This window comes from Erpetoichthys calabaricus, chromosome 16 (genome assembly GCF_900747795.2).
Source record: "Erpetoichthys calabaricus chromosome 16, fErpCal1.3, whole genome shotgun sequence".
NCBI classification, from domain to species: Eukaryota; Metazoa; Chordata; class Cladistia; order Polypteriformes; family Polypteridae; genus Erpetoichthys; species Erpetoichthys calabaricus.
Window position 1 is genome coordinate 69,941,828 of NC_041409.2, and position 25,662 is coordinate 69,967,489.

General features: G+C 41.5%; 1 protein-coding gene across 1 annotated transcript in view; it reads left to right on the forward strand.

Moving 5' to 3' along the window:
- Nucleotides 1-4,300: 4,300 nt before the first annotated feature.
- LOC114666618 (cytosolic phospholipase A2 zeta-like) overlaps nucleotides 4,301-25,662 on the forward strand; it is a 50,659-nt gene continuing 29,297 nt past the window's right edge. Inside the window, exons 1-9 of the mRNA XM_028821540.2 lie at nucleotides 4,301-4,972; nucleotides 9,687-9,759; nucleotides 11,762-11,898; nucleotides 13,109-13,243; nucleotides 17,368-17,408; nucleotides 18,967-19,009; nucleotides 24,132-24,201; nucleotides 24,732-24,886; nucleotides 24,991-25,110. Of these exons, the coding sequence (XP_028677373.1) occupies nucleotides 4,856-4,972; nucleotides 9,687-9,759; nucleotides 11,762-11,898; nucleotides 13,109-13,243; nucleotides 17,368-17,408; nucleotides 18,967-19,009; nucleotides 24,132-24,201; nucleotides 24,732-24,886; nucleotides 24,991-25,110 (891 nt within the window). The 5' untranslated portion in view covers nucleotides 4,301-4,855. The remainder of the gene's footprint in view (nucleotides 4,973-9,686; nucleotides 9,760-11,761; nucleotides 11,899-13,108; nucleotides 13,244-17,367; nucleotides 17,409-18,966; nucleotides 19,010-24,131; nucleotides 24,202-24,731; nucleotides 24,887-24,990; nucleotides 25,111-25,662) is intronic.

Below are 25,662 nucleotides of genomic sequence, written 5' to 3' on the forward strand. Positions count from 1 at the left end.
CTAACATTTTTACTTCCTATATGTAATACTTTACATTTACAGACATTAAATTTCATCTGCCACAAATCTGCCCAAGCCTGTATGCTGTCTAAGTCCCTCTGCAATGATTCAACAGATTCCAGATTATCTGCCAATCCATCTATCTTGGTATCATTTGCAAACTTAAACAGTTTGTTACTTATATTCCTATCTAAATCATTTAAATATATTAAAAATAGCAGCGGACCTGGCACTGAACCCCTGTGGAACACCACTCTTAACATCAGTCAATTCTGATGAGGTTCCTCACACCATCGCCCTCTGCTTCTTGTGTCTGAGCCAATTCTGCACCCATCTAAAAACATCACCCTGAACTCCAACTTCTTTTAGTTTGATGCCCAACCTCTCGTGTGGCACCTTATTAAATGCTTTCTGAAAGTCAAGATTTCAAAACCAGTGAAGAAATCACAAACAGCAACCAAAGTGTCATGCGATGTGGCTTATCATTTAGCAAAGAATAAAAAAAATATTAACAAATGGTGGATTTATTAAGGGTGTGGTGATTCTTGGGAACAAGTCTTTATTCAGTGAACAGGACAACTGGCCTGAAATAATGTCCACTTTATTAGAGGTGCAGTTAGGCTCAAATAACATGGCGAGAAGTGCATCTGCTGGAGGAAGATGGGGGCAGTTGCAGGGCTCTCTTAACGTGCTGGCACAATGGGCACTGACAGGGGGCCCACAATGTTTCTGATGCCTATGTATGTTTCTGTTTTCCTATCTAAATAGGGGCCCCAGTGCACTACTTTTCCTGGGAGTCTATGATGCTGGTAAGACCGTCCTAGGCAACACCAAGATGGCTCTTGTCCTAACAATGTTTTTTGACAATTTCTCTGTGAAAAAGGAACTTCTGGCATTGCTACCATGAGAAAGAATGCACCACTAGAAAAATTGTTGTCTGTATCAACAGATGCCTGTCCGGCTATCACAGGCTGGATACTGCAGGGCAGACCCCGAGTGTCCTTGCTCCATGAACTACCATTCATCAGGAGGCTATCTGCACCAAAGTCTTGGCATCTGATGGTGTCAGACCTGTCATTAAGGTCATAAATATCATTTTGGCAAAGTCTGAACAGCATCAGATTTTCAAATTGTTTTTTGCAAAGAAATGTTACCAGAATGTGGTGAGCAGCATTTTTCTTGGAGATCAAGGATTTGATGAAAGCAACATATAAGGATACCACACTGCTCTCTGACACTGAATAACTACTAGGCCTGGCCTGTCTTAACAGACATGACAGAGAAATTAGCCTGAATTTGCAATTTGCAAAACTTAGTAAAGACACGGTGGCGCAGTGGGTAGCGCTGCTGCCTCGCAGTTGGGAGACCTGGGGACCTGGGTTCACTTCCCGGGTCCCCCCTGTGTGGAGTTTGCATGTTCTCCCCGTGTCTGCGTGGGTTTCCTCCGGGCGCTCCGGTTTCCTCCCACAGTCCAAAGACATGCAGGTTAGGTGGATTGGTGATTCTAAATTGGCCCTAGTGTGTGCTTGGTGTGTGTTTGTGTGTGTCCTGCGGTGGGTTGGCACCCTGCCCGGGACTGGTTCCTGCCTTGTGCCCTGTGTTGGCTGGGATTGGCTCCAGCAGACCCCTGCGACCCTGTGTTCGGATTCAGCGGGTTGGAAAATGGATGGATGGATGGATAGTAAAGACGATCACTGATATGATGTGTGAAAGCCTTGAAGGCAAAACGTCGCCTTCATCTTCAAGAAGTGCAAAAAAGGAAAATACAGCATTTTCCTTTTAGAGGAAATGGTTGAGAAAAATGAAGCTTGATCTAGGAAATGTGAGCTCCTTACTATGCTTGGCATGGAGTTTGGTTGGAGATTTGCAGACTTTGTGCAACTGGCGCCCAATGCCACATTTATTTCAGACTTCTTTCTGGAAGTGGACATCTCTGAGCAGATGATTGAAATGTTTAATTTCAGTGCTGATGCCTTGAAGATAGACGTTACTAGCCTGAAAAATGACATCTAGTTACAATCACATCAGCCTGCTGCCTTGGCAACATTCATGGCTGTCAACATCAGCATGGCAGCATCTATTATTTAGCTTGAAATACTGTATCTCTGAGAGTTTGCCTTTTTTGATGGGAATTTGAAGTTCCAAACTGCTTTTCGGTGATGAGCAACTAGATGACTCAATCAGGTTCAACCTCACACTGAATTACAAAGCCCTGCTGGGTGATATGCAGTGACAAAACCCTCATGTTATTCAGAATGTAAAGAAGTATGTCCAGTGTATTCTTCAATGTTTAATGTCGTCACAATAAATAGGGGAACTCTGAAGATTTTTGCTTTTTTCTTAACCATCTTCTTATCCTAGAAAGGGTTGGTGACTCTTGCAGTAGTCCATCATAGAGCAAGACGACAGGCCAATTTACAGTTGCCAACTAACTTAGCTGAGTAAAAAATCTTTGTGTGTTCAGCTGCTTCCGTTAGGGGTCACCACAGCCGATCATCTGTTTCCATCTTCCTGTCCTCTTGCTCTGCCCCACCTGCATTTCTTCTCTCACCACATCCATAAGCTTCTTCTTAGGCCTTCCTCTTTTCCTCTTGCCTGACAGCTCCATCCTTAACATCCTTCTCCCAATATACCCAGCATCTCTCCTCTGCACATTTCCAAACCAACGCAATCTTGCCTCTCTGACTTTGTCTCCCAACCGTCCAACCTGAGCTGACGCTCTAATGTACTCGTTCCCAATACTATCCATCCTCGTCACACCCAATGCAAATCTTAACATCTTTAACTCTGCCACCTCCAGCTCTGTCTCCAACCCATATAACATAGATGGTCTCACAACTGCCTTGTTCAATGCAGCCACTATTTTTTATTTTTCAAAGCTTTTGTTTTTTTACTGCAAGGTGGCCACTATTTTCTTGAAAATAAGGGTTTCAAAGTGATGACATAAGGGAACCATTTTTGGCTTGCAAAAGAACCATCCATATGAAGGTTCCAGAAAGATCCTTTATTTATTTACATCTGTAGCAGGCTCCATAAATAACCACTAACAGATAACAGATTTGTGAAATACCAACTGGTTCCTGATTTTAAAGGGACTCTTGTAGCACACAATAACAGTGGATAAGTTCAGATTCTCTTGATCTGTTGTACCCGGTTAGGTAACTTTCTACACATTAAAACCTCCTTAGTGTTAAACCCGAGAGCCACTCGGGCTGTGAAAACAGTGCCTCAAAACGTTAGTCCTGAGCGTCTTGCACGTAACTGTATAGACGTGTCTCGCATAAGCGTTAGACCCGAGGATCACTCGGCCTGTAAAAGTGCCAACAGCGTTAGTGCCGAGCGTTGCTCAGGAAACAATGTAGGCGTGTCTTGTGCAAGCGTTAGGCCTGAGTGTTACCCAGTCAATGGTGAAGACACATCTTCTCCTAGTCTCATGGCGTCTTGTAAGAAACGTTTTCCAGCAGCCCTGGTATTGCACACTCTTGACAGTGATACCAGCAGTGATGATGAAGTGAATCTGTCTTCAGGCAGTGAAATTGAAACGGACAGTGAAATCGAAGGGATTCTAATGAATCCGAAAGTGACTGTCAATTGTACATGTGCAGTATGCTGTTCAAAAGCTGGTCAGTCTGGAAAGAAAATCGGCTAAGGATTCACGCCACTATTGTCTTGACGGTGAGGCTGGCTTGTCTATGTCACCGTGCTTCAAGATATACCACACAAGCAACACATTTTGATAGTATAAACGGTATTAGCATTTATTATTACTCATTATTATTGTAGCGACCCCAACATGTCAGGTTCAAAATGCTAAGGACGCTACAGATTTCTGTTTTACATATTATGAACCTTTTTAAGGCGAAACAACCATTTTCATGGTGCAAAAAAAAAAAAAAAAAAAAAACCTTCCCAGAATGAAATTGTTCTTTGTCAAGCAATGGCTCTACAAGGGGCCAGTCAACCCAGTAAAGAGCTTTTCCAGAGCCAGTATCTTAAGCAGTGTAGATGAAGCGCGCCCTTGGTCCATTGTGCTTGGGGGGTTTTTCCTTTCAAGGTTAAAATCATCCACGTGTGGCCGCTTTGCACCAGCAGCTTACCCGGTGGGAGGAGACACCCGCAGATAGACTGGCACCTTGTTCTCGGGTGGCTCCGCCTATAATCCTGATGCTCACGTGTTATGCTCGCGTCACGTCATTGGTGTAATTAACGTGTTCGAAATTGAATTAATAATCGGGTTTATTCATCCCTCGTTTTTGTTGGCGATGGAGACAATGGTGGTTAAACTTTAACTTACTTCGACCGCGCTTTCACCCTTTCCCGTTCTCCTTTGTTAGCTTTCAGACGTCACCTGTTTTAATATACCACTCGGAGCGCCGCCTCGTTGCGGGTGTTTTTTATTTGCTAGGCAGCGCAGGACAGAATTTCAAAAAGACAAGAAAGAAAAGTAGCCAATCTCGTTATGTAGATGTACCGAAACGGCATGACAGCTTTTGTCTAAAATCAGAGGCACTGAGATGAATAATATAATTTTGAATTCATGCAGCTTGTCCTGACTCAGTAATCCTTCCCACGGTGAGCTGTAGTCCCCATCGGCTTTATTTCCTCGTCAGCTCACATCGCCCTAATGAATTAATGAAACGCACCGCTGGGCATAAATGACAAGGCTGAGACTAACGTGGTATCACCTGCCTGACAGTTCTGGGCGGTGCAATTCCAGATTTACCTTCTCAATGAGGTGGGGCGTGTGCAAGATCAGACAGGTTACTAGTGACTCCCCACCCACAATCTCAAGCTAAAACTCTCCTCTGGGAAAATGAAAGTCTTACAGTGAAACTGGACTGTGAAGAGGAGAAGTATGGCAAACTTTTCTATATTGCGTCGCTTCTCTGTACGCGTCCTCCCAGCTTTAGCAGCTGTCATTCCCAAGAAAGATGAGCAAATCCCCGACTGTCCTGCTGAACCCGCCGCCTGGGTAAGTGACCGCCCTGTCTGCTTTAGTTGTGGTTGGGGGGTTGGGGTCTATGCCCGGTGCTGGCTGACCGGCGGTCCGCATGTGCCTCTCCCGCATTGGAGGATGTCGCTGCGCGGGTACCCCGTCTGAATCTGCACGCCAGCTGATTCGCTGGGATGGTTTCTACCCCCCCCCCCCCCCCCCCCCCTTTAAATACACAGTGCGGGAGTTCACGCGTTTAATTTCGTTCAACAACGTTTTCATCTTTAATATAATAATAATAATTTTTATCTAAAACTTTGACTGTTGTATATTTTTTTATATCCCACTCACCGATCCTTGAAATAGTTTAAGCAGCTGGACAATGAATGAGTCAGATAGAAGACAAACATTTAAACATAAAAAACATGACATTTAAAAATGCATTAATATCATTTTCCTGTTGATTACATCTTGCCTGAAGAAGGGGCCTGAATTGCCTGGAAAGCTTGCATATTGTAATCTTTCTAGTTATCCAATAAAAGGTATAATTTTCCTAAAATTCTTGTCAGTTTGATTAACTTTGCCAACAGCTGTCAAATCGTTGCCCTTCAGAGTAGGTAATCCACATGAAGCGAAGCATGTTTGGGCCTGGGCAGTACTGCATTTGAATGGGAGGCCCAGGAAGGCTTGGGCTGCTGCTGGCGGAGGTGTTGGTGAGGCCATTAGGAGGAGCTCACCCTGTGGTCTGTGTGTGGATCCCAAAGCTCCAGTGTGTTTTGTAAAGGGACGTGTGTGATATGTAAACAGAGGTCCAGACTCACTCTATTCATTAAATAACCCTGGGCATGTTTGGAAAAAGAGTAGGTTGTACCTGGCTAAATTGCCCACCTTGGCCTGGTCATTCTTACCCCCTAATCACACCTTGTCCCTTATTGGCTATCACTGTCATCCCTTCACCACCTAATAGCCAATGTGTGGTGAGCGTATTGGTGCATAAATGGCTGCCATCCAGGGCTGTCTTAATGCATGGGCATGCTGGGCAGTTGGGGTCCCATGCTAACCTATGTATGTTGTGACTTACTGAGTGATTGTGTAGGTAGGGGCCTCACTGCACTGCTTTGCCCCGGGGGCCTGTAATGCTGTTAAGATGGCCCTGTGGCCATCACACCATCAAGCACATTGGTGGTGGATGAAATGTTTCCTCACTGTCTATGTAAATTGCTTTGAGTAGCTAAATATAATTAATTAAAAATGTTTCTTAAGGCTTTAACATTGACACTAATAACATGCAGAATTTGCAAAGGAAAAGCTTTGTTCCACTTGCAGCATCTATTGTATTAGCCCTTTCCTTGAAGCGGAGACACACATGCTGTCTTTGTCCTTACACATGCAGGTAACTGACACGATAAAGTAAAACCCCTCTGTAAATAGTCCTAAATAAGATGTTGGACCACAAGCTGCCAGAGCAGCTTCGGTGCACCTTGGCATTGGTTCTGCTGGAGTCCAGACCTCTACTGGTGTTGCTGTATTCCTCCATTAGACATTAAACCCTTTGACAGTGGTGGGCCTATGTTTTTGCAGTCCAAAACCTTGAATTGTTATGGGGGCCACTTTGCAGCCAGCAATGAGGATTGGGTCACCACCATTATCTTCTTCATTGGGGCTGCTCCATGGCAGATCACCATGCATTTTTTTTATATTTCTATTACCTTTTAGTTTATAATCTAACTTTAATTTTGAGTTGAATTACAATGCGGGTGGCACGGTGGCACCGTGGTAGCATTGCTGCCTCTTAGTTAGGAGACCCAGGTTCACTTTCTGGGTCCTCCCTGCGTGGAGTTTGTATGTTCTCCCTGTATCTTCGTGTCCAAAGACATGCAGGTTAGGTTCATGGGTGATTCTAAATTGTCCCTAGTGTGTGCTTGGTGTTTGTGCTGGCGCCCTGCCTGGAGTTTGTTTCCTGCCTTGTGCCCTGTGTTGTCTGGGATTGGCTCCAGCCAATCCAGTTAGGATATAGTAGGTTGGATAATGGATGGATGGATTACAATGCAGTAAGACACCCAAAATGTTTAAGGAATGTGGACTACAGCCCCTCCAGGATTAGGGACCCTGAAGGTTAAGCTTCCTTAATTTCATGGTAGATCCACTACTGCCACTTGGGTTTCTAACTGCTGTTCACAGACTTGTGTGGGTCTAACCTAGTAACACTGGGCACGTGACAAGGACAAGCTCGGGATAGGATGGCAGGCCAAAGCATTCTACTCATCACTTACACCCCTGCTCCATCATAACGGGCCAATTTGGAGTCCCCAATGCTTGCCCATCTTTGGGATGTGAAATGAAAATCTGACAACCTGGACTTAAAAATAGCACTTGAGAGTTGTTTTGATGATGGTAGTGGTAAATATTTCCCCATAAGTGCTCAGTTGGGTTAAGATGTGTTGACTGGGATAGTCCTGGTGTTTGATGTCCACCATTATCTTGGTGTTCAGACTGTTACTGACCCCTTTGCAAGTTCCACTGCGATATGGAAGACTGCATTTTTTTGTGATCAGGCAGATTGGCATTGCTTCAATTGGCATTTACCTTACTCTTTAAGATAACCACTTAATGCCAGCAAAATGGAGCTACCACTAAAGTGTTTGTATGAGCCACATCCCTCAGAGGCCTGGTGGTTAGGCTAGTTGGTGAATGGGACATAAGATGGGCTGGCACCCTGTCCAGGGCCCACACCTGCCATTTGTTCAGTGTTGCCTGGGTAAGCTCTGAACTCCCACGACTCTCTAAGTGGGTTTGACCAGGTTATGCTACTAGAACAGTCACCAGAAACCCTGCACTGTGGGTAGACGAGGCTTTGGGTGATCTTTTGGTATGCAGCATGTAACTCGGGGGGGTCCCCAACTCCAATCCTGGAGGGCTGCAGTGGCTGCAGGTGTTCATTCTAACCTTTTTCTTAATTGGTGACAAGTTTTTGCTGCTAATTAACTCCTTTCCTTTCATTTTAAACAACTTGTTTTTTTAAGATGCGTTCCCCTGAATTTCTTAATTTCTTTCTTTAAATGGCACTCAAACAGAAATAAAATGTGAAGTGAGTGAGCCAACAGAAGACCAACTAAGTCAGGGCCTCAAACTCCAACCAATTGTACTCCAACCAGTTGTTTAATGATTTGTGTTGTTAATTAAACTCGTTCTTTAATTCCATGACTTGTTCCTGCTCTTATTGTGCAATAGCATATATTTCCAAAATTGTTGATTTTCTCTTTTCTAAGAGCACATTGTTAAAATGTTTTGAGGACCTGAGCAGACCAGCATTCCTGAGACCTTCACCTTTCTCCATTTCCAGATCTTGTATGATGGACACAGTTTGCTGGTCGTGTGTTGACTTGATTTGTATCTAATTATTGTTTGGCTGCTAATTTAAGGGAGAAGAAACAATTAAGGGGTCTGAGTCTTCAAGAGCAAGTCAATTAAAATTAATTCAAAAGAAGTTAATTGGCAGCAAAAACAGGTAGCTAATTAAGGAAAGGATTAGAATGAAACCTGCAGCCCTCCAGGACCGCATTAGGGACTCCTGACAAGCTGAACATTTCCGTTTTGGCCACGCATTCTTTTGTTTTCAGTAGAAAAAGCCCACCCTATACTGTGCACATTGTTGATCTAACTTTGGAATTTAGTACTCTTCAACCAAACATTGATTTAAGGATGTAAAAGCGATGTTTGTATATGGGTGGAAGTTACATTTAACAGTCTCATTTGTTGGCATACAGAGCTCTGGTGTCATTGTTCTTGCCTTCTGTATCATGGAGGGTGTGTGAAATGCTGATGAGCTGTAGTATTAGCTAGCTGCAAAATGGCTCCATATTCAGGCTTACCAGTCATCATTCTTCATCACTGAAGCACTTCCTGTGTTTGGATGGACGCTCAGAAAATGAACTCCAGTGATGACTTTTTTTGGGCCATCACGGTGTGTAGCATGGACAGAAGCACAGGTCAGTTTGCGCAGGCATTTGTCTGTCTTTGTTGCACATTCATTCTGTTTCCTGTACTTGATGCTCGACCTGCCGCCTGGGTAAGTGAATGCGCTGTCCGCTTTAATTATGTTTGAGGGATGGCGCAGATGGCACTGAAGTTCTTTGTATGAGTGACCCCAGCAATGCGTTCCACGTTTCCTCTCGAACAGTTATCCGTAAGAAAGATGCCTACCCCAATAACTTCAAGCAGGTTGTGGCTACCCAAATGTTTTTGCTCCATTAGTGTATATCACATCATAAGCGTTAGACTGAGACCAAGATCAAGGTTCTAGCCCTAGTGGTTTGTGTGACGGACACAATCCTTAGCATTTTATATGTATATATGATACAGTACCTGCCAAACAAAACAGTGTGCACGACATGTGTTTCACCCTTATTGGGGCTTGTCTGGTGTATGCACATTTGCATCCCCTTACGAGGATCGAACCTCGGATGTCAGTACCTGAGATAATGTATCACATATCTATGAGCTGCTTCCTTCAATTGAGAGGACGTGGTGGATGTTTGATGACTGGCTGACCAACCACAAGCGTTACCAGGTAGGTAACCACCTAATAATCAAGTTGTGATTCCAAACTAAGAATGTAAAATATATACAGTATATGTGTGTGTGTGTGTGTATATGCTTTTTGCATCTACCCTGCATTGTGTCTGTTTTCTGTCTTTTGCACTTTACTGAAATAAGTGAGCTGAGAAAAATGTCCCTCTTCTTTGTTTTTCAGAGAACGATTGCACCTTATTGGAATTTGTCTGTCAAAATAATAGAAGCGAGAAATATTGCTAAAAGGGATTTAGGTGAGTGGTATTCACTGGTTCCAAATAACTCAAGAAGGAAGGTACAGTAATCCCTCCTCCATCGCAGGGGTTGCGTTCCAGAGCCACCCGCGAAATAAGAAAATCTGCGAAGTAGAAACCATATGTTTATATGGTTATTTTTATATTGTCATGCTTGGGTCACAGATTTGCGCAGAAACACAGGAGGTTGTAGAGAGACAGGAACGTTATTCAAACACTGCAAACAAACATTTGTCTCTTTTTCAAAAGTTTAAACTGTGCTCCATGACAAGACAGAGATGACAGTTCCGTCTCACAATTAAAAGAATGCAAACATATCTTCCTCTTCAAAGGAGTGAGTGTCAGGAGCACAGAATGTCACATAGATAGAGAAAACAATCTCTAGCAAACAAGTCAATAGGGCTGTTTGACTTTTAAGTATGCGAAGCACCGCGGCACAAAGCTGTTGAAGGCGGCAGCTCACACCCCCTCCGTCAGGAGCAGGGAGAGAGGGAGAGAGAGAGAGAGAGACAGAGTTTGTTTTTCAGTCAAAAATCAATATGTGCCCTTCGTGCTTTTAAGTATGCGAAGCACCGTGCAGCATGTCGTTTCAGGAAGCAGCTGCACAAAAGATAGCAACGTGAAGATAATCTTTCAGCATTTTTAGACGAGCGTCCGTATCGTCTAGGTGTGCGAACAGCCCCCCTGCTCACACCCCCTACGTCTGGATCAGAGAAAGTCAGCGCAAGAGAGAGAAAGAAAAGTAAGTTGGGTAGCTTCTCAGCCATCTGCCAATAGCGTCCCTTGTATGAAATCAACTGGGCAAACCAACTGAGGAAGCATGTACCAGAAATTAAAAGACCCATTGTCCGCAGAAATCCGCGAACCAGCAAAAAATCCGCGATATATATTTAAATATGCTTACATATAAAATCCGCGATGGAGTGAAGCCGCGAAAGGCGAAGTGCGATATAGCGAGGGATCACTGTACACTCGTGGCACCACACCAACAATTACAAAAGCAACATGAATGTAATGTGTAGCCTCCCTTCCTCCTTTTCCACTTGTTTTCTTTTTGATATCGTCTAGCATTCTTAAATTTGTTTCATCTATTTCATTGCCGCAGGCTGCAACAGAAATCGGCCCATTCATACAGAGGGCCAACTTAGCATTAATAATCAACCTAACATGTTTTGTGGGAGAAACATGCAAACTCCTTTTGGTATCTAGTTGTACCATTTATAATGCTTATAATGGAGAGGCTGTGTTGGCGACACTGGATGGTGATAATGACAGCCTAAGTGTAGTCAGCCTGCTAGGGAGCAGAGAGTACAAAGGACATGGGGCACAAAAGAATTCCCTGACAACTGAGGAGGGAGCCAGACTAGAGCTGTTAAATTGTTCTCAGCGGCCAGAGAGACATTTAACTTGTGTGTCTTTTTTTATCCCCTGGCTTTATTGTGTTTCCTGCTTTACTGTGTTTGTACTCCAAATTGTTGACAATTTGTACATTTGCATGTTTCCTAGAATTTCAGTTCACAAATCTGGCAGCACTGTGGTTGGCCAGCTCAATTCTCCCTCCAGTCACCGTTTCTGGAGTATGCATGACCTCCCTGCCGCTTTTTAGATCAGGTCTCTGGCATCCTCTCACATTCCAAAGATGTGCAGCTTGGCTTTATTGGTGCTTCTAAATTGTCTCAAGGTGGGTTTGTGTTTGGGCACACCCTTGGATGGGCCGATGTCCCTTTCACGCACCAAGTGCTTCAGGTGTAGGTTCCATCTTTATGTAATGCTACAATGAATGCAGGACTGCAGATCCAAAACAAAAGGAGAACTTTTATACTTCCAGAAAAGGAAGAAGTTGATCAATAAGGGGTTCTATAATTGAAATCAGCTGTGACCCTGCAGAAGCGACCCCTGGTATAAGAAGACTTAAGTTCAATATTGCAAACTAATTTTATTTTTTATAACCATTGTTGCTGAATGTCCTCAGTTTCCCTTTCTCATTTTTGTTTTCCTTTAGTCTCTGAGTCTGATTGCTATGTCGCCGTCCGTCTGCCTACTGCTTCTGCAAAAAACCACCGGACTACAACTGTGTTCAACTCGAGCAACCCAGTGTGGAACGAGACCTTCCACTACAAAATAAACAGCCATGTGAAGGTACTGTAGGTCCCATCAAGGATTCTGCCAGTGGACCCTCCTTGGTAGCAAATGGCAGAACACCCTAATCCTTCTGTAAGCAAGTTCTCGTAGGAGTATTTAATGAACCCTTTACTCAGATATTTATTATCATCCTTGAAATTTTACAGAGACAGTTCCATATGCTGTTCCTGTTAGTGATTTATGTTTAATGAGATGTTTGAACCTGTACCATGTAGCACTCCAGCTGGAATGCTTTCTCTGTGCAGTTGGGTTTTTATTTTTTTGTCCAAGTGGGCTTCATTCCAAGATCCCAGTTTTCTTCCTACAGTCTAAAGGCCCTAAGAAAGGCTGCCTATTCTAAGTAATTGCTGAGATTAGGCTGGCATTTTATTCCAGACAGACTCCTGCCTTGTGTTTATTGCAGTGGCGTGCCATGACCATATGATGGGTTAATGAAATGGATGGTTGGGTATTACTGATCAGGGTATTAACAGTCGATACTGTAATACTCTTTGGTGAGATATAAAACAGGTTGGGATGCTGCTGTTTGTAACATCATGTTTACGTGATCATCATTTTCTTTCCACTTATTCTTTCAAGGGGTCATAATAACCAAACACTGAGCTAGGCTGACTGGACCTTCCCAGGTAATCCCTTCAGCATGTCTTGGGTCTCCTACCAGTAGGCTACACTTTGTTCACCTTCAGAAGAGGCACCCAGCTACCATCCCAGTGACCTACCCAAACCTCCTCAGATGGCTTATATGGTGTGATATTCAACTCTGAGGTCCTCCCATATTGCTGTGTCCCTCACTTAGTGTGAGCACAACAACCTTGCGTAGGAACCTCATTTCAGCTGGTTGTACCCGTGATTTCATTCTTTTGGCCACTACTAGATCTACTGACAAGGTATAATGATCTAAATATGATCAAGTCACCAAAGAATGAATAGTCAAATCTACCCATTCATCTTCTGACCCACAATCAGTTCAGGGTCAAGGGAAGCTGATGCCTAATCCAGGAGCTTCACATGCAAGCTGGAAACAGAGATAAAGATGGGACTGATTCATCAAAGTCAATCACAAAATCTTCTCCAGTCTTGTCTTTTCTTTGTGTGCGTTTTTTTTTTTGATGTTCAGATATCCTTGTCACCCATTAAAAAGAATTTTGTTTTTGAAAGGCAACATTAAGAATGCATTGTTGTTCTTCTTGTACCATCTGTCTTCCAGAATGTTCTAGAGCTGAGCCTTTTTGACGAGGATTCTCTTTCCCGAGATGACTTGTGCTCCACTGTATTCTATGACCTCAATAACCTTTCCCCTGGGGACAGCACTATGCGCCACGTCTTCAAGCTCAACCCTGAGGTGAGGTGGCTGAAGGGAAGGGGGCATCAGACAAAGACGCTAGGATGCTGAGAATGGTTTTAGTTTACAGGAGTCAAATACTTAGCAAATCCTGTGGCAAACACTGGAGAGAACCTGGGATGGAAGACGACGTGTTTCCGTTTTTCACTTTCAATTTATTCTTAAGGGCACTTCTTGAACCCAGTGTGCTTATACAAGAACAAATAACATACGGTAGCTTCTTAAGCCCTTGAAATCCAGTGCAGGGCCCTGGTAGAGATGGAGCCTGTCTAAGACAGCACTGGACAAGGTGACATTTCATTCCAGTCCTAAATGCAGTATGGGTAATGAAATGCAATGGAAACACAAAACCTAATGCTGAAACTTAAAAAAAGTTTAAACAAACTCATGATGGCTTGAAGTTCAAGTGTCCTGGATCAGCCAAAGTTTCTATGTCAGTTGCTACTCCCGTATTTGGGGTCTTCCATAAGCATACATTTAAAATGTGTATTTCATTGCCTTTATTATGATTTCCAAACTAGTTTTATACTGATAATGTTTTCAAGTTGCTCAACCTATAAATAAGCAAGAAAGTTTGTTTGTTCCAATGTTCATCACAACACAATCGCCAAGTGAAAGGAAAAGCAAATATCCAAAAGCTATAGTTTTGGTGAACATGATATGAAACATTAGGGAAAACCCTAAAACAGTAAATTCTAATTAAATTAGGTTGTGAGAAATATGGTAACACTGTCACATCATCCACACGTAATCGAGGCTACTATTCTAATCGGAATCGGAAAGGGAGAAGACGTTTTCATTCCACATATATACTTATGATTTCCAATGAACTCCCTTTCGAATTCAAACAATTTCGATTTCCAGTACGTCTTGCAGTTGCGATCAGGGCTGGCTTAATGCATGGGAACGCTGGGCAGTTGCCCGGGGGCCCCATGCTAATGTATGTATGTTGTGACTTGCTGTCAATAAATAAATACTAAGCAATAAATATTTGTTATTGTGTTACAAGTGTACATTTGATTTAGTATTACGGTCACCTCTGCAACTTCAAGTGCACGTTTGTGTACGGATCTCACGCACTACATAACGTAAAAGTGTATATGTTAACGTCACTTCAATTCTCTGCAAAGAAATTTCGCAAATGTTTCTGTTGAATGCTTGATTATTAATAAATAATCCATAGTAATTTCATACTGTGCCATCTCCGCCTGTATGGTTTACCAATTGAGTATCATTTATATGTTGAAATGTTTGTGTTTTTCAAGGCTCATGCTATATTTTTCAAACATTTGTGTTGATTTTTAATGTTTAAACACTGATTTTGTTGAAAGTACCAATATAATAAATATATATTTAATTTTATCAATCATTTACTTTTTTATTCCTGTGAGTGGTTGTGTAGGTAGGGGCTGCAGTGCACTGCTTTGCCCGGTGGCCTATAATGATGTTAAGATGGCCCTGTTTGAATAAATAAAGCGCCAGGAAAATCACTTAAAGTTACTGGAGTTTGCCTCAAAGAACCATGCAGTTCACACAGCCAGCTGTACGCCGCCTATTCCAGAGTAGCATCAGGAAAGAATTTACATGTTCTGGCTCCTAATGGCGAAACAAAAAACGCAAGAGTGTCATAAGACACTCTAAATGATTCATAGCAGCTGTAATTTATTTGTTAATAACAGCAGTTTGACTTCTAAACAATGTTCAAATAATACATTAATTGCTAAATAATAAATGGAAACTGTTTCACTTTTTTCCAACCTGAGCGACAGCCAGGCATCCCCACCAGTATCTCTATATACTTCAGACCCTCATTTTGGGACCGTCGTTGAGTATCTTCTCTTGGTTACCTTGAACCAACTGCAGTGTTCTTGGCAAGGTGTGGGTCACAGTTTGTGCCATTTTTCCCATAGAATATGAAAGTTGTTAAAACCTACATTTGGAATAACACAATGTATTTCCCACACTCCTCATTTTTCTGCTTGATCTCCATCCATTTCAACAGCCTTAATAATACGTTTTTACATTTATATAGCGCTTTTCTCACTACTCAAAGTGTTTTGCGCTGCACACAGGGAGGACTCGGGACGTGAATCCATGATCTCCTTACTGCCTCATATGACAGAGAAACAAGAACACGTGCCCCATGTTGTGCCATTCTTAATCTTGTGCTCACACTTCTTCCGTAACTTTGTCATCATTTCCCTGGAAGCCTGGCATTTCTCCGAACTCCCAAATTTCGACACCCAAAGATTATGTGTGTGTTAATCGATGGTATTGTCTCTGTTTGCTTTTTTATTTTTTCCTAGTTGTTAAAGATTCATTTTCTGCTGTAAGAAGTTCAAAAAAGATCTGTTGCTCAAATGCTTATCACCACGTGCCATTTTGAGCACCAGTTGCAAATATGCCAGGAGACAGATTGGCCTGAGCTGCTGCAGTAGCAAATGGGCCATTTGAGATGAAGCACAAAAAGGATGCAGACATTGCAGTGTTTTCTATATTTTGGTCAGATTTAACAGGACAAAGTTTTTCACTCAATCTTTGTACTATTACACTGACATGAGCTTTCATCAGTTAATAGACGATCCAGTTCATGTCTACTTTATAAATCAGTAAACTTTCTTTAGAGTTTGTGTGTCATTAGGGGTACCTTAGCTTTAGAATGTTAGTAACATAAAGTCCAAATATTGCACATTTTGCAACGTCTTACCTTTTAACCTTCTCCGGGTCAGTTTTCATCAAACAAAATGGTCCTCCATGCCTACACTGATCTATCAAACCAAGAACTGCCTACAAGGTTCTCCATTTGAAATGAGCTGCCCTTCCTGTTACCACCAGGCAGTTAGTGTGTTGGTTATGTGCACAGACTTCATAGGCAATTGATAGATTTTCGGTCTGTGGACAGTGTCAACAATTCCATTTTTATAAACTAGCATTGGACACAATCCTGTAGTGTTTTAGCAGCAGAGCTGATGAAGAGCAGGCCTTTTGTGGGTCTTTCTTTTCTGTAGATTGTGGCAGTGATGTTTGATGGTGGAGTGGTGCTTGTCTTTGTACAGATTATGTTCATGTCTCTAAGACAACATGACATTTATTTATTTATTTTTTTTGGGTAATTTGCTTTCCTTCCCCTTTTAATGGACTCTCTTGTTGCAATCAGTTTGTAAACATGGATGTTATTAGTGTTAATTTTTTATCTGTGTGACTGTGGCTTCTCCATTATTTTGCCATAGTCGGCAGAACTACATATAATGCACTGGTGAGACCTCGCCCGGAGTACTGTGTACAATTTTGGTGTCCAGGCTACAAAAAGGACATAGAAGAATTAATATACTGATTCCAAGGAAATGCAGGGGATGAATTATGGAGAAAGATTAAAAGAGTGGAGCCTTTTCAGTTTAAGCAAAAGAAGATTAATAGGTGACATGATTGAAGTGTTTCAAATTATGAACAGAATTAGTACAGTGGATCAAGACTGTTATTTTAAAATAAGTTGAGCAAGAACGCAGGTGGAAACTTCCATCCATCCATTTTCCAACCCACTGAATCCGAACACAGGGTCACGGGGGTCTGCTGGAGCCAATCCCAGCCAACAGAAGGCACAATGCAGGAACCAATCCCGGGCAGGGTGCCAACCCACCGCAGGACACACACACTAGGGACAATTTAGAATCGCCAGTCCACCTAACCTGCATGTCTTTGGACTGTGGGAGGAAACCGGAGAGCCCAGAGGAAACCCACGCAGACACAGGGAGAACATGCAAACTCCACGCAAGGAGGACCCGGGAAGTGAACCCGGGTCTTCTAACTGCGAGGCAGCAGCGCTACCACTGCGCCACCATGCCACCCCAGATGGAAACTTGTTAAGGGTAAATTTCGCACAAACATTAGTAAGTTTTTCTTTACACAGAGAACCATAGACACTTGGAATAAGCTACCAAGTGGTGTGATAGACAGTTGGACTTTAGAGACTTTCAAAACTTGACTTGATGTTATTTTAGAAAAAGTAAGTGGATAGGACTGGCAAGCTTTGTTGGGCTGAATGGCCCGTTCTTGTCTAGGTTGTTCAAATGTTCTTAAAAACTATGTTTGACATAAATCTGTTTACTCTGGTTTTCTAATTTTAGAGTAAAGAAGAACTCCTGGTAGAATTTTCCATCGAGGAAAGGTAAGTTAATTTTGTTAATTCAGTAACTTTGTCAATCCAACCATCCTACTGACCATATGTACAATCTGGGGAGCAGGTGCTGGAGCCTACCCAAGATTAGACAGGGTGCCAGTGTGGTTTAGGTTGGCCATTTAACTTAAGGTTCACTTCTTATGGGCTGAGGGAAGACAATGTGTAAGATCTGTACTGGAATGGAGCTGTGAGCAAGCAATTTGGTGGTTACACTTGTTACTTATTAATAAGACTAGGGGACTTTGCCCCCTGCTCGCTTCACTCGCCAACCCCCTGGCATGCGCTGCGCGCCAGCCACTTCGCGTCTCTGCTTGCCCCCCTAGTGTGTGTGTGTATATATATATATATATATATATATATAAGATAGATAGATAGATATATATAAAATCCTAAGCCTAAAAGTGCAACGATTTTATGTGACATTTTCATGTCATGTTTTTTGTTATGCTTTAAATCAGGCTTAGTTTAAAACATACATATATATGTTTGGTATCATCCTTTTCAGAATTTCTCGAACTTTAATGTGATGTTGTTAGATTTTCAGATTTTTATTCCGTTTTTAAATGATAAACTAAAAAAATATCAAGAACTCGCATCTTTTAATTCTTGCGGATACGCCTCTTCATTGGGAAGAAACACAATTTTTCCCTGATGGCAACACGAATTAGACGATCTACAAGTCTCCAACTTAAAGTTTAAATCCGAACAATATATTCGATCTCTTTTCGCTGTTCCATTATTTCACTGAGTAATAATTTCCGTTTGTTTGTGCTAATGTGATCTTTACTATAATTTTTTTTGAGACTTTTGAATTTTCGTACTTTCATTATCTCTACCCTGCACTGCATGTGTATCACACCAACATTTTTGAACCTCTTTACGACGTTCTACTTTGTCATCTACTCTTTGTCTTTTATTTCCAGCCCCAGGCGTAGTTAAATCTCTTGGCACAAAGTCTCGTCACACGGGACTTGAAAGTAACGTCTTGTCCCAGACTAAAAAGTTATGTCTCGTCCCAGGATTTTTTTTATATAATAGAGACTAATAAATAACTTGCTACTATAGCACTTTCTTTAAGTCCAATAAGCGGTTACAGTGTGGCGTATACCTGTAGACAAAATCTAATGGAAGGCCTCCAGAATACAATACATTTTTTCACATTTCACATTTGGATTTTAAAGGAGTGGCACACATACAACTCTGACGTTTGTTACTTATGCTATGCTATTCTTTGTTTTGGTGCAGAGAGGAGTTGAGTACTGAGAGACAGAGACTAGCAGATGTCATCTTCCATAACTTATTTTAAATGTTTTTTTACTATTGTTATTTTAAACAAAAGTCACATAGACAAATGTCCAGGGGACCAGCAAAACTTTTAGCATTGTCAGTTTGTCTGTTATGGATTCATAGTAAGGATTGGGCACAACCTCTTGTAATTCAGTTAATATCTGGACTTCAACGAAAATTTGAATTTATTATCAAAATAGTGGTTTAGGGCTTCTTTATCATTAGTGAGTGTTTTTTTTTTTGTGTGTGTGTTTTGCAGCAAAGATCCTCCAGTAGAAATCGTGACCAATGGAGTTCTTGTGGTAAGTGTTAAGCTCGTCACCTTTGGGCTTCTGAGTTGCACAAAAGAAAAAGCAGGAGAGGACTGAGCAGGAAGACTTTATTTTGGCACTTGGAGGAATCGTATTCAGGTTTTATTCTGTACAGGAGATTTTATTTGAACCCAGCAAATGGGACCACTTTCTAGATGTCTGTCTTGCTCCAGCTTTATTCCCGAGATTTAAAAACCTCAAAGCTGTCTTCCTCAGTGAGATTGAACTGTAGAGAAATGGGTGCACTGGTTTGGACGGAGCTGGACGTGGGCTGCACAGAGCTTAGAATGTCCAGGAGAGCAGGTGAGTAAGCTAGCATTAAAGGCGAAAAGCAAAGTGGGATAAGCGCCTTACATAGTACATGGCCGACAGCCGGCAAACTGATCCCATAGAGCAAGCCTGTAAGCAAACAGAGAATTTGTTTGTTTTGTATTTTAAAGCTGTTTGAAAGAGCGTTTTTCCATTCACTACTGGGCACAAGCGCTAAGGAATGTGAAAGAAATAATCAGCGGAGGTGCATCTCCTGTAATGTCATCATGTAACCTGTGGAGGTTTTAAAACTGGGCTGATGGAACCCCATTCTGTTAGCTCTTTTTGTAACAATGAACTCATTATTTTTTCTGATGTAAAGTCAAGGAACATTAATACAAGAATATTAGAGAATCCAACAGAACTTTGAGCCATAAAGGCACATAAATAGACTACCACTATAACTTTTACAATGCTCATAAAAGGCCGCACCCATCCAAATTCCAGTCTGTCCAGTGTGAAGTACTGCATTCTCGAGGTAAGCAAAGCCCAACTCCAGAGCAGTGGCGGCTGGTGCAAAACATTTGGGTGGGGGCACAGTTATTTGGGGGGCATTAAACTGAAGCAGCACTTCATAGCTCAGGAGAAAAGAAAACGAAAAGACATGCGCACAAACTGTAATGTTGGCTACACACTGACCAGCAGCGCTACTTGAACATCAGTGTCGTTGTTCTTGTCTTTCTCAGTTACTTTCTGATCAATTGGAGTCCTTTCAGTCACTGGTCTCTCTTTCATTGACAGCATGACGAATGCATTCAGCCTCTCCTGAGTCATGGTGCTTCTGAGTTGGGTTTATGTACTTTGAGTAACTTCCTAATATGTAGAAAAACACAAATCTTTAATGTTTGTTAGGCTGCAGGACACCAACAGATTAAGAGTTTGACATTTAGCCTTCTTAATGGGTGGCAGACGAACCATTTAAAAATAAAAATTCCGTATTTTCAGAGTCGCAACAGAACTTGAACATATTTGGTTCATGTCACATGTCATAAATTGTTTGTAATATTAAGTTAAATATAACCTAAATAGCAGTTAAAACAACACATTGAAAACTTTGAAATTTACACAGGTTCCATTAGCAATATTGAAATGACGCTTTCTTGGTTTACTTATTGTACTTGTGGCAAAATCAATATCTCCTTGTTTTTAAATAAGTAAAAAAAATGTAATTATAAAGTGCCTGTCACAGCCAAAAGTCATAAAGCGTTGAACAATCAAACATGGAGTAAAATCAAATATTAAAGAAAAATAAAGAGCAATAACAATATATAAAAAAAAAAAAAAAACACCCACAGATGACAGTGCCACCGAAATGCCAGTCTGAACAGATGCATTTTTTTTTTTTTAAATTGAGGAAAAAAAAATGTATGCATGGCGCAAAGTGTTCTGGGGAGTCCGAAAGCTCATTCTGCACAGTGGCAGGCTTTCTCAAAGTGCTCTTTCCGCACTCCATTGAGGCAGGCAACAAAATCCACCAACTCCCAGAAAATCCCGGGCTTATCGAAGCTCTCGCTCTTAGATAGATAGATAGATAGATAGTATCTATCTATCTATCTATCTATCTATCTATCTATCTATCTATCTATCTATTATGGCCACGCAAAGCCAATTCAAATGCCCTCCAAAATTTCGCACAGTCTGTTATTCTGGACAGGATGTGTCAATTTTTGGTCACCTCTTCATTGTGCATTCCAATGCCAATCCTGTAGCCTTCATCCAGCTGTTCAGTAATAATAAGCCTACCAATAAATTTAGTCTAAGTTTAGTCTAGATGACTCTGGCTACTTTCATGCTGCTTTCTTTTTTTTAGAAAGATGGGAGTATGAGACCTAAAACATCGTTGTCCACAACGCTTTACAGTAACACAGACAAGTGTAACACTCTGAAACAGCAAATAGGGAAAGCAAAAAAAAAAAGGCATTTCTTACACCAAAGCCCTGTTTGTCATAACAAGAGCAGGAAAAGGTCTGTGTGTAAGGCCGTCCTCTCAGTTTTTGAAGGGATGTTACATTAAAGATTAACCGATTTTTTCGTTGATTTCTGAAGTTCCACTTGAAGTTGACATCACTGTAAATTCGTGCTCACTTGTCTGTAGTTAATGGCGGGTGTGAACTGTGAACATGAAATAGTGCATTGACGATTGTCCAATCACATTAGATTACAAACCCTAAAACAACAGCAATTCGCTGCCAATAAATGTGGGAGTGTCCGGGGCACACAGCTGTGTTCCTGAAAAATCTGAAATCAACCAATTAAAGGGCAGCTGCTGGTCTCCTGCTTGCCCAAAGATCAAGGACTTGCACAGACCCTCATTTGGCCAGCGTCCTTCACTCTGTAAATACAGGTCTTCACGCAGAAATTAAACAAATACAAGTCAGAACCAATTTCTAATGGATGTTGACATGCGCTGACATCAGGCATGTTGTGCAAATAAGCAAATTTATTTCATGATTATTTTACATCCATCCATTATCCAACCCACTATATCCTAACTGCAGGGTCACGGGGGTCTGCTGGAGCCAATCCCAGCCAACACAGGGCGCAAGGCAGGAACAAACCCTGGGCAGGGCGCCAGACCACCGCAGGGCGCACACACACACACAAAGCACACACAAAGCACACACTAGGGACAATTTAGGATCACCAATGCACCTAACCTGCATGTCTTTGGACTGTGGGAGGAAACCCACACAGACACGGGGATTCTTTTCAGAATTTATGAAACTTAAATGTGATGCTGTTAGATTTTCAGATTGCTATTCTTTTTTTTAAATTATAAACTAAAATATCAAGAAAGTCTTGCAACAAGCATAGTGGACCTCAGTTTAACAGAAATGCTCCAATCCGTAAGAGAGTAAAAATTTTATTCTCATTTCATGATTGTTACTCCACTAAATAATAATTAATTTTTCTTTTACATATTTATAGAATTTCAAGATTTTTGACTCCAATAAATAATTATTTTTCTTTTGTACATTTACAGATTTTACTAATATTCTGGCCGCAACTGAGGTGCCAGTGGGTCTTATATATATAATATATATATACAGTAATATATATTATTTTCTGCAAATAACCATGCATTTCTTTCCAGTTAACCAAGGCCACATAGCTTCACATATACAATAATATTCCATTTTTGATCAACACATGGTGCTGCCTACAGAGAAAGGGGCTATACTGGACCTTTATTTAGTGATGGGACAGTTGAACCCTTGCCCAACACGCCCCAACTTAACTCTAAGCTCATCAGCCCAGTGTCTGGAAGGTGCTTTTAAGCCCTGATCTAGCATTTCTTCTGGGTCACCCGTAGTAAAGCACTGCATGTTTGTGTCACAACAGTCACCTCCTGTGGAAGGCCACATAACCTGACTTTCTGAGAATGCCTGTAGAGATACTACATATTGAGTTTGAGTTATGTAATACCCTTGAGGGGCTTGTTAAACTTCATATGAATTATTAGGTGTTCCTATATTTGAACCTGGGGACCCTGTATAACTAACTATGCTGACTTTAGCTCCCTCTATTGGTCACAAATGGTAGTTCTACCTTGGCTTCTTTTCATAATCATTTGCAGGATTATTGCTAGTAATGTTGTTGTAATCTGGAAACTACTTGCTGTTGATTGGCATTTTTATCTGTCTTTTAGCTAGTAATTGTTTTGCTAGCCATTTCTCTGAAGCAGTCCATAACTCTTCAGTTCTATTCAGATTCATTAAATTATGTCTGTCAGACCCATATGGTCTTCTCTTCCGGACTTTGTCGTCACAAAGCAGCACAACTTTAACTTTAACAGTTGGACAGAGCTCATTGAAAGCGGAAAATGAACTGTTAGGAAGTCTGAAGAAGATTCATGCAGACGTAAGTGCTTTGGGTTGTAAAATGCTGATTTCCAAATATGTTGTATGGTATTTATAACAACCAGTGCTTTTACTGAAATTAATAAAGGGACTAATACTTCATGTTGGCATTGTTTCTCCGAATCTCAATATATTATCAACCCTCTGTCGCCATTTCTACTAATGAGAAGAGCCTGGTTATGTAATCCCAGAAGCTGGTGACCTTTATTTTGCCATTTTATTTCCCGTATCGGTGATTTCAAACCCATTTTCTAGAGGGTTGTGTGAGTTGATTGGTTTGTTTCTGCTAAGTTCCCAAATATCAGACAATTATTGCATTTTCTTTTCTTTGCCATTTGCTATTTAAGATCCATCCATTGTTAAACCCTTTTATCCCAGTTCAGGGCTGCAGGTTCCAGTAAGGCACAAACAAAGCTGTTTGTGTGCATTCATCGTGTAGTATTATGTTTGAAGTAAATATTTAGAAAAAAAGTTATACCATCTAGAAGTGGTTGTTGTGGTCTATAAAATGCTTTGTTGATGTCCTTCACATATCGTGACTGACATCATTGACATCAAGGTCTTGTATGGCAGAGTAAAAATACTAACTGGTCATATAGTTAAATAATGTGATCCACAAACAGATTCCTACCTAAAAAAGTGGCCTGGAGAGAAACTGTGCAGCCATCACTCTCCTGCAGAAGCTGAATCTGACACCTCTCGATAACAAAATCATTAATTTGTACGTTCAGAAAGAAAAAACGGTGAAATGCCGTCTTAGGTTCATGTCCTGTTGAAGGTGTAAACAGAGTGGTTGCCCTGCAATGGCAGTGAAGACTTTAACCAGTACAACAAACAAAAAATGGACAGCGCTTGAGTGTGCAGACTCTCAATAACTGACAGTGCTCTGTGAACTGTTTTAATTCTCAAGGATTTACTTAAACTGATCCCTTTCTGTCTTTCAGGCCTGTCCTTTCTCGCATCTAGAGGTGGAGGTGGATGTAGAGAAGACGAAACGTCAGACGATCCCTGAAGGTCAGTTAGGAAGAGACAAAGTTTGTAAGAGTCTGCACCCAGAGATCTAGTAAGAAACAAATGGCCATTGTCTCGGAGGTTGGAGAACAGAAGAACCAAGACAAGCCATATCCATTCAAGCATTTTCTTAAGTTTGGGTTGTTGTCCACTAAGGTCTATCCCAGCAACACTGTGTGCAAGGCAGGTCCCAAATCTGGATGGCACTACCATCCACCACAATGTAAAATCAGGCTTGTAATAACAAGTACTAAAGGGAATCAAGAAGTGGACTTTATGGTTTTGGTGCCTCTTAGCCCAAAATTCATATTGCAAACACTCTGCAAGTAACTGGCTGACTGCATTTTAGGCACGTGTTCAATGCCACCTTCACACTAGTTATAGTGAAGTTATAGATTCCGAGTGACTGAAAATCTTACACTCAGTCCAAATCTTACATTTCATCGTCACTGTCTTCTCTTAGTATGCTAGTGAATTGCATTGAGTCCACTCCTATCCTCCTCACCTCATATTTTTATTTTGCTTCTTCACAGGTAAAGAGAACCTCACTCTGCAAGTATCAGGGGCTTATGAGGAGGAACAATCAGTCTTTCATCCATTAAAAGAGTCCACATCAAAATCCCCAGTAACCTTTCACCTGAACCGAGACCTGGAGACAGAACTGAAGATCAAGCTCACCAAAGACACGGTGACTACCAGCTGCCTTTTTCTTGCTGTATCACGTAGAAGGTTACCTGCATAGTGAAGAGGATTACAGCAGCAAATTTAATTGTGTAAATTATCTTCTTTCAGGACTGTGAAAGTCGAAAGAAAGGCCCTGCCGATATAAAAAGCATTGTCGATATTGCGTCGGTCCCCTTGGCTCTGCATTCATCTGGAGAAGAATTCACTATGTCTGTCCATATTTCCAAGGTAATCTTAACTGTCTTTATAAAAAATGCAAGTGAAGTTCAGTCTGTACTAATTTCAACCATGTAGCTCCTTTTCCTTGTAATGGTTGCCATCACCTTAATGTTTTGGCTTGACAGGCCAATGTTACATGTTTTAACCTTGCTGTTGGCCAACTGTGAGGCCCTGAGTACTTGAGTGTCCATTTTGGGACATTATTTATCTTCGATGATGCTATGTGTTACCTCTGTCTCAGGCACCTCTCTGCGTTACAATTCATTTATGTGTTTTTAGATATAAGGCTACACAATCACTGGTGTTTCTCTCCTATTAGTTTTTCTGTTGCTGCAATACAAAACATGTATGGGGTCTCATCAACTGCATGTCCTGTAATGCAAAATTTATTTACATATAAATATTAAAATAGTAGTGGGCTTTTCCCCCTGCTCGCTTCGCTTGCCAACCCCCCAGTCTGCGCTACGCACTAGCCTCTTTGCAGTTCTGCCACTCGCGTATGGGGATGCAGATGTACAATTTAAGCAGATTTTTTATTTTCATGGGAATTGTTACATAGGC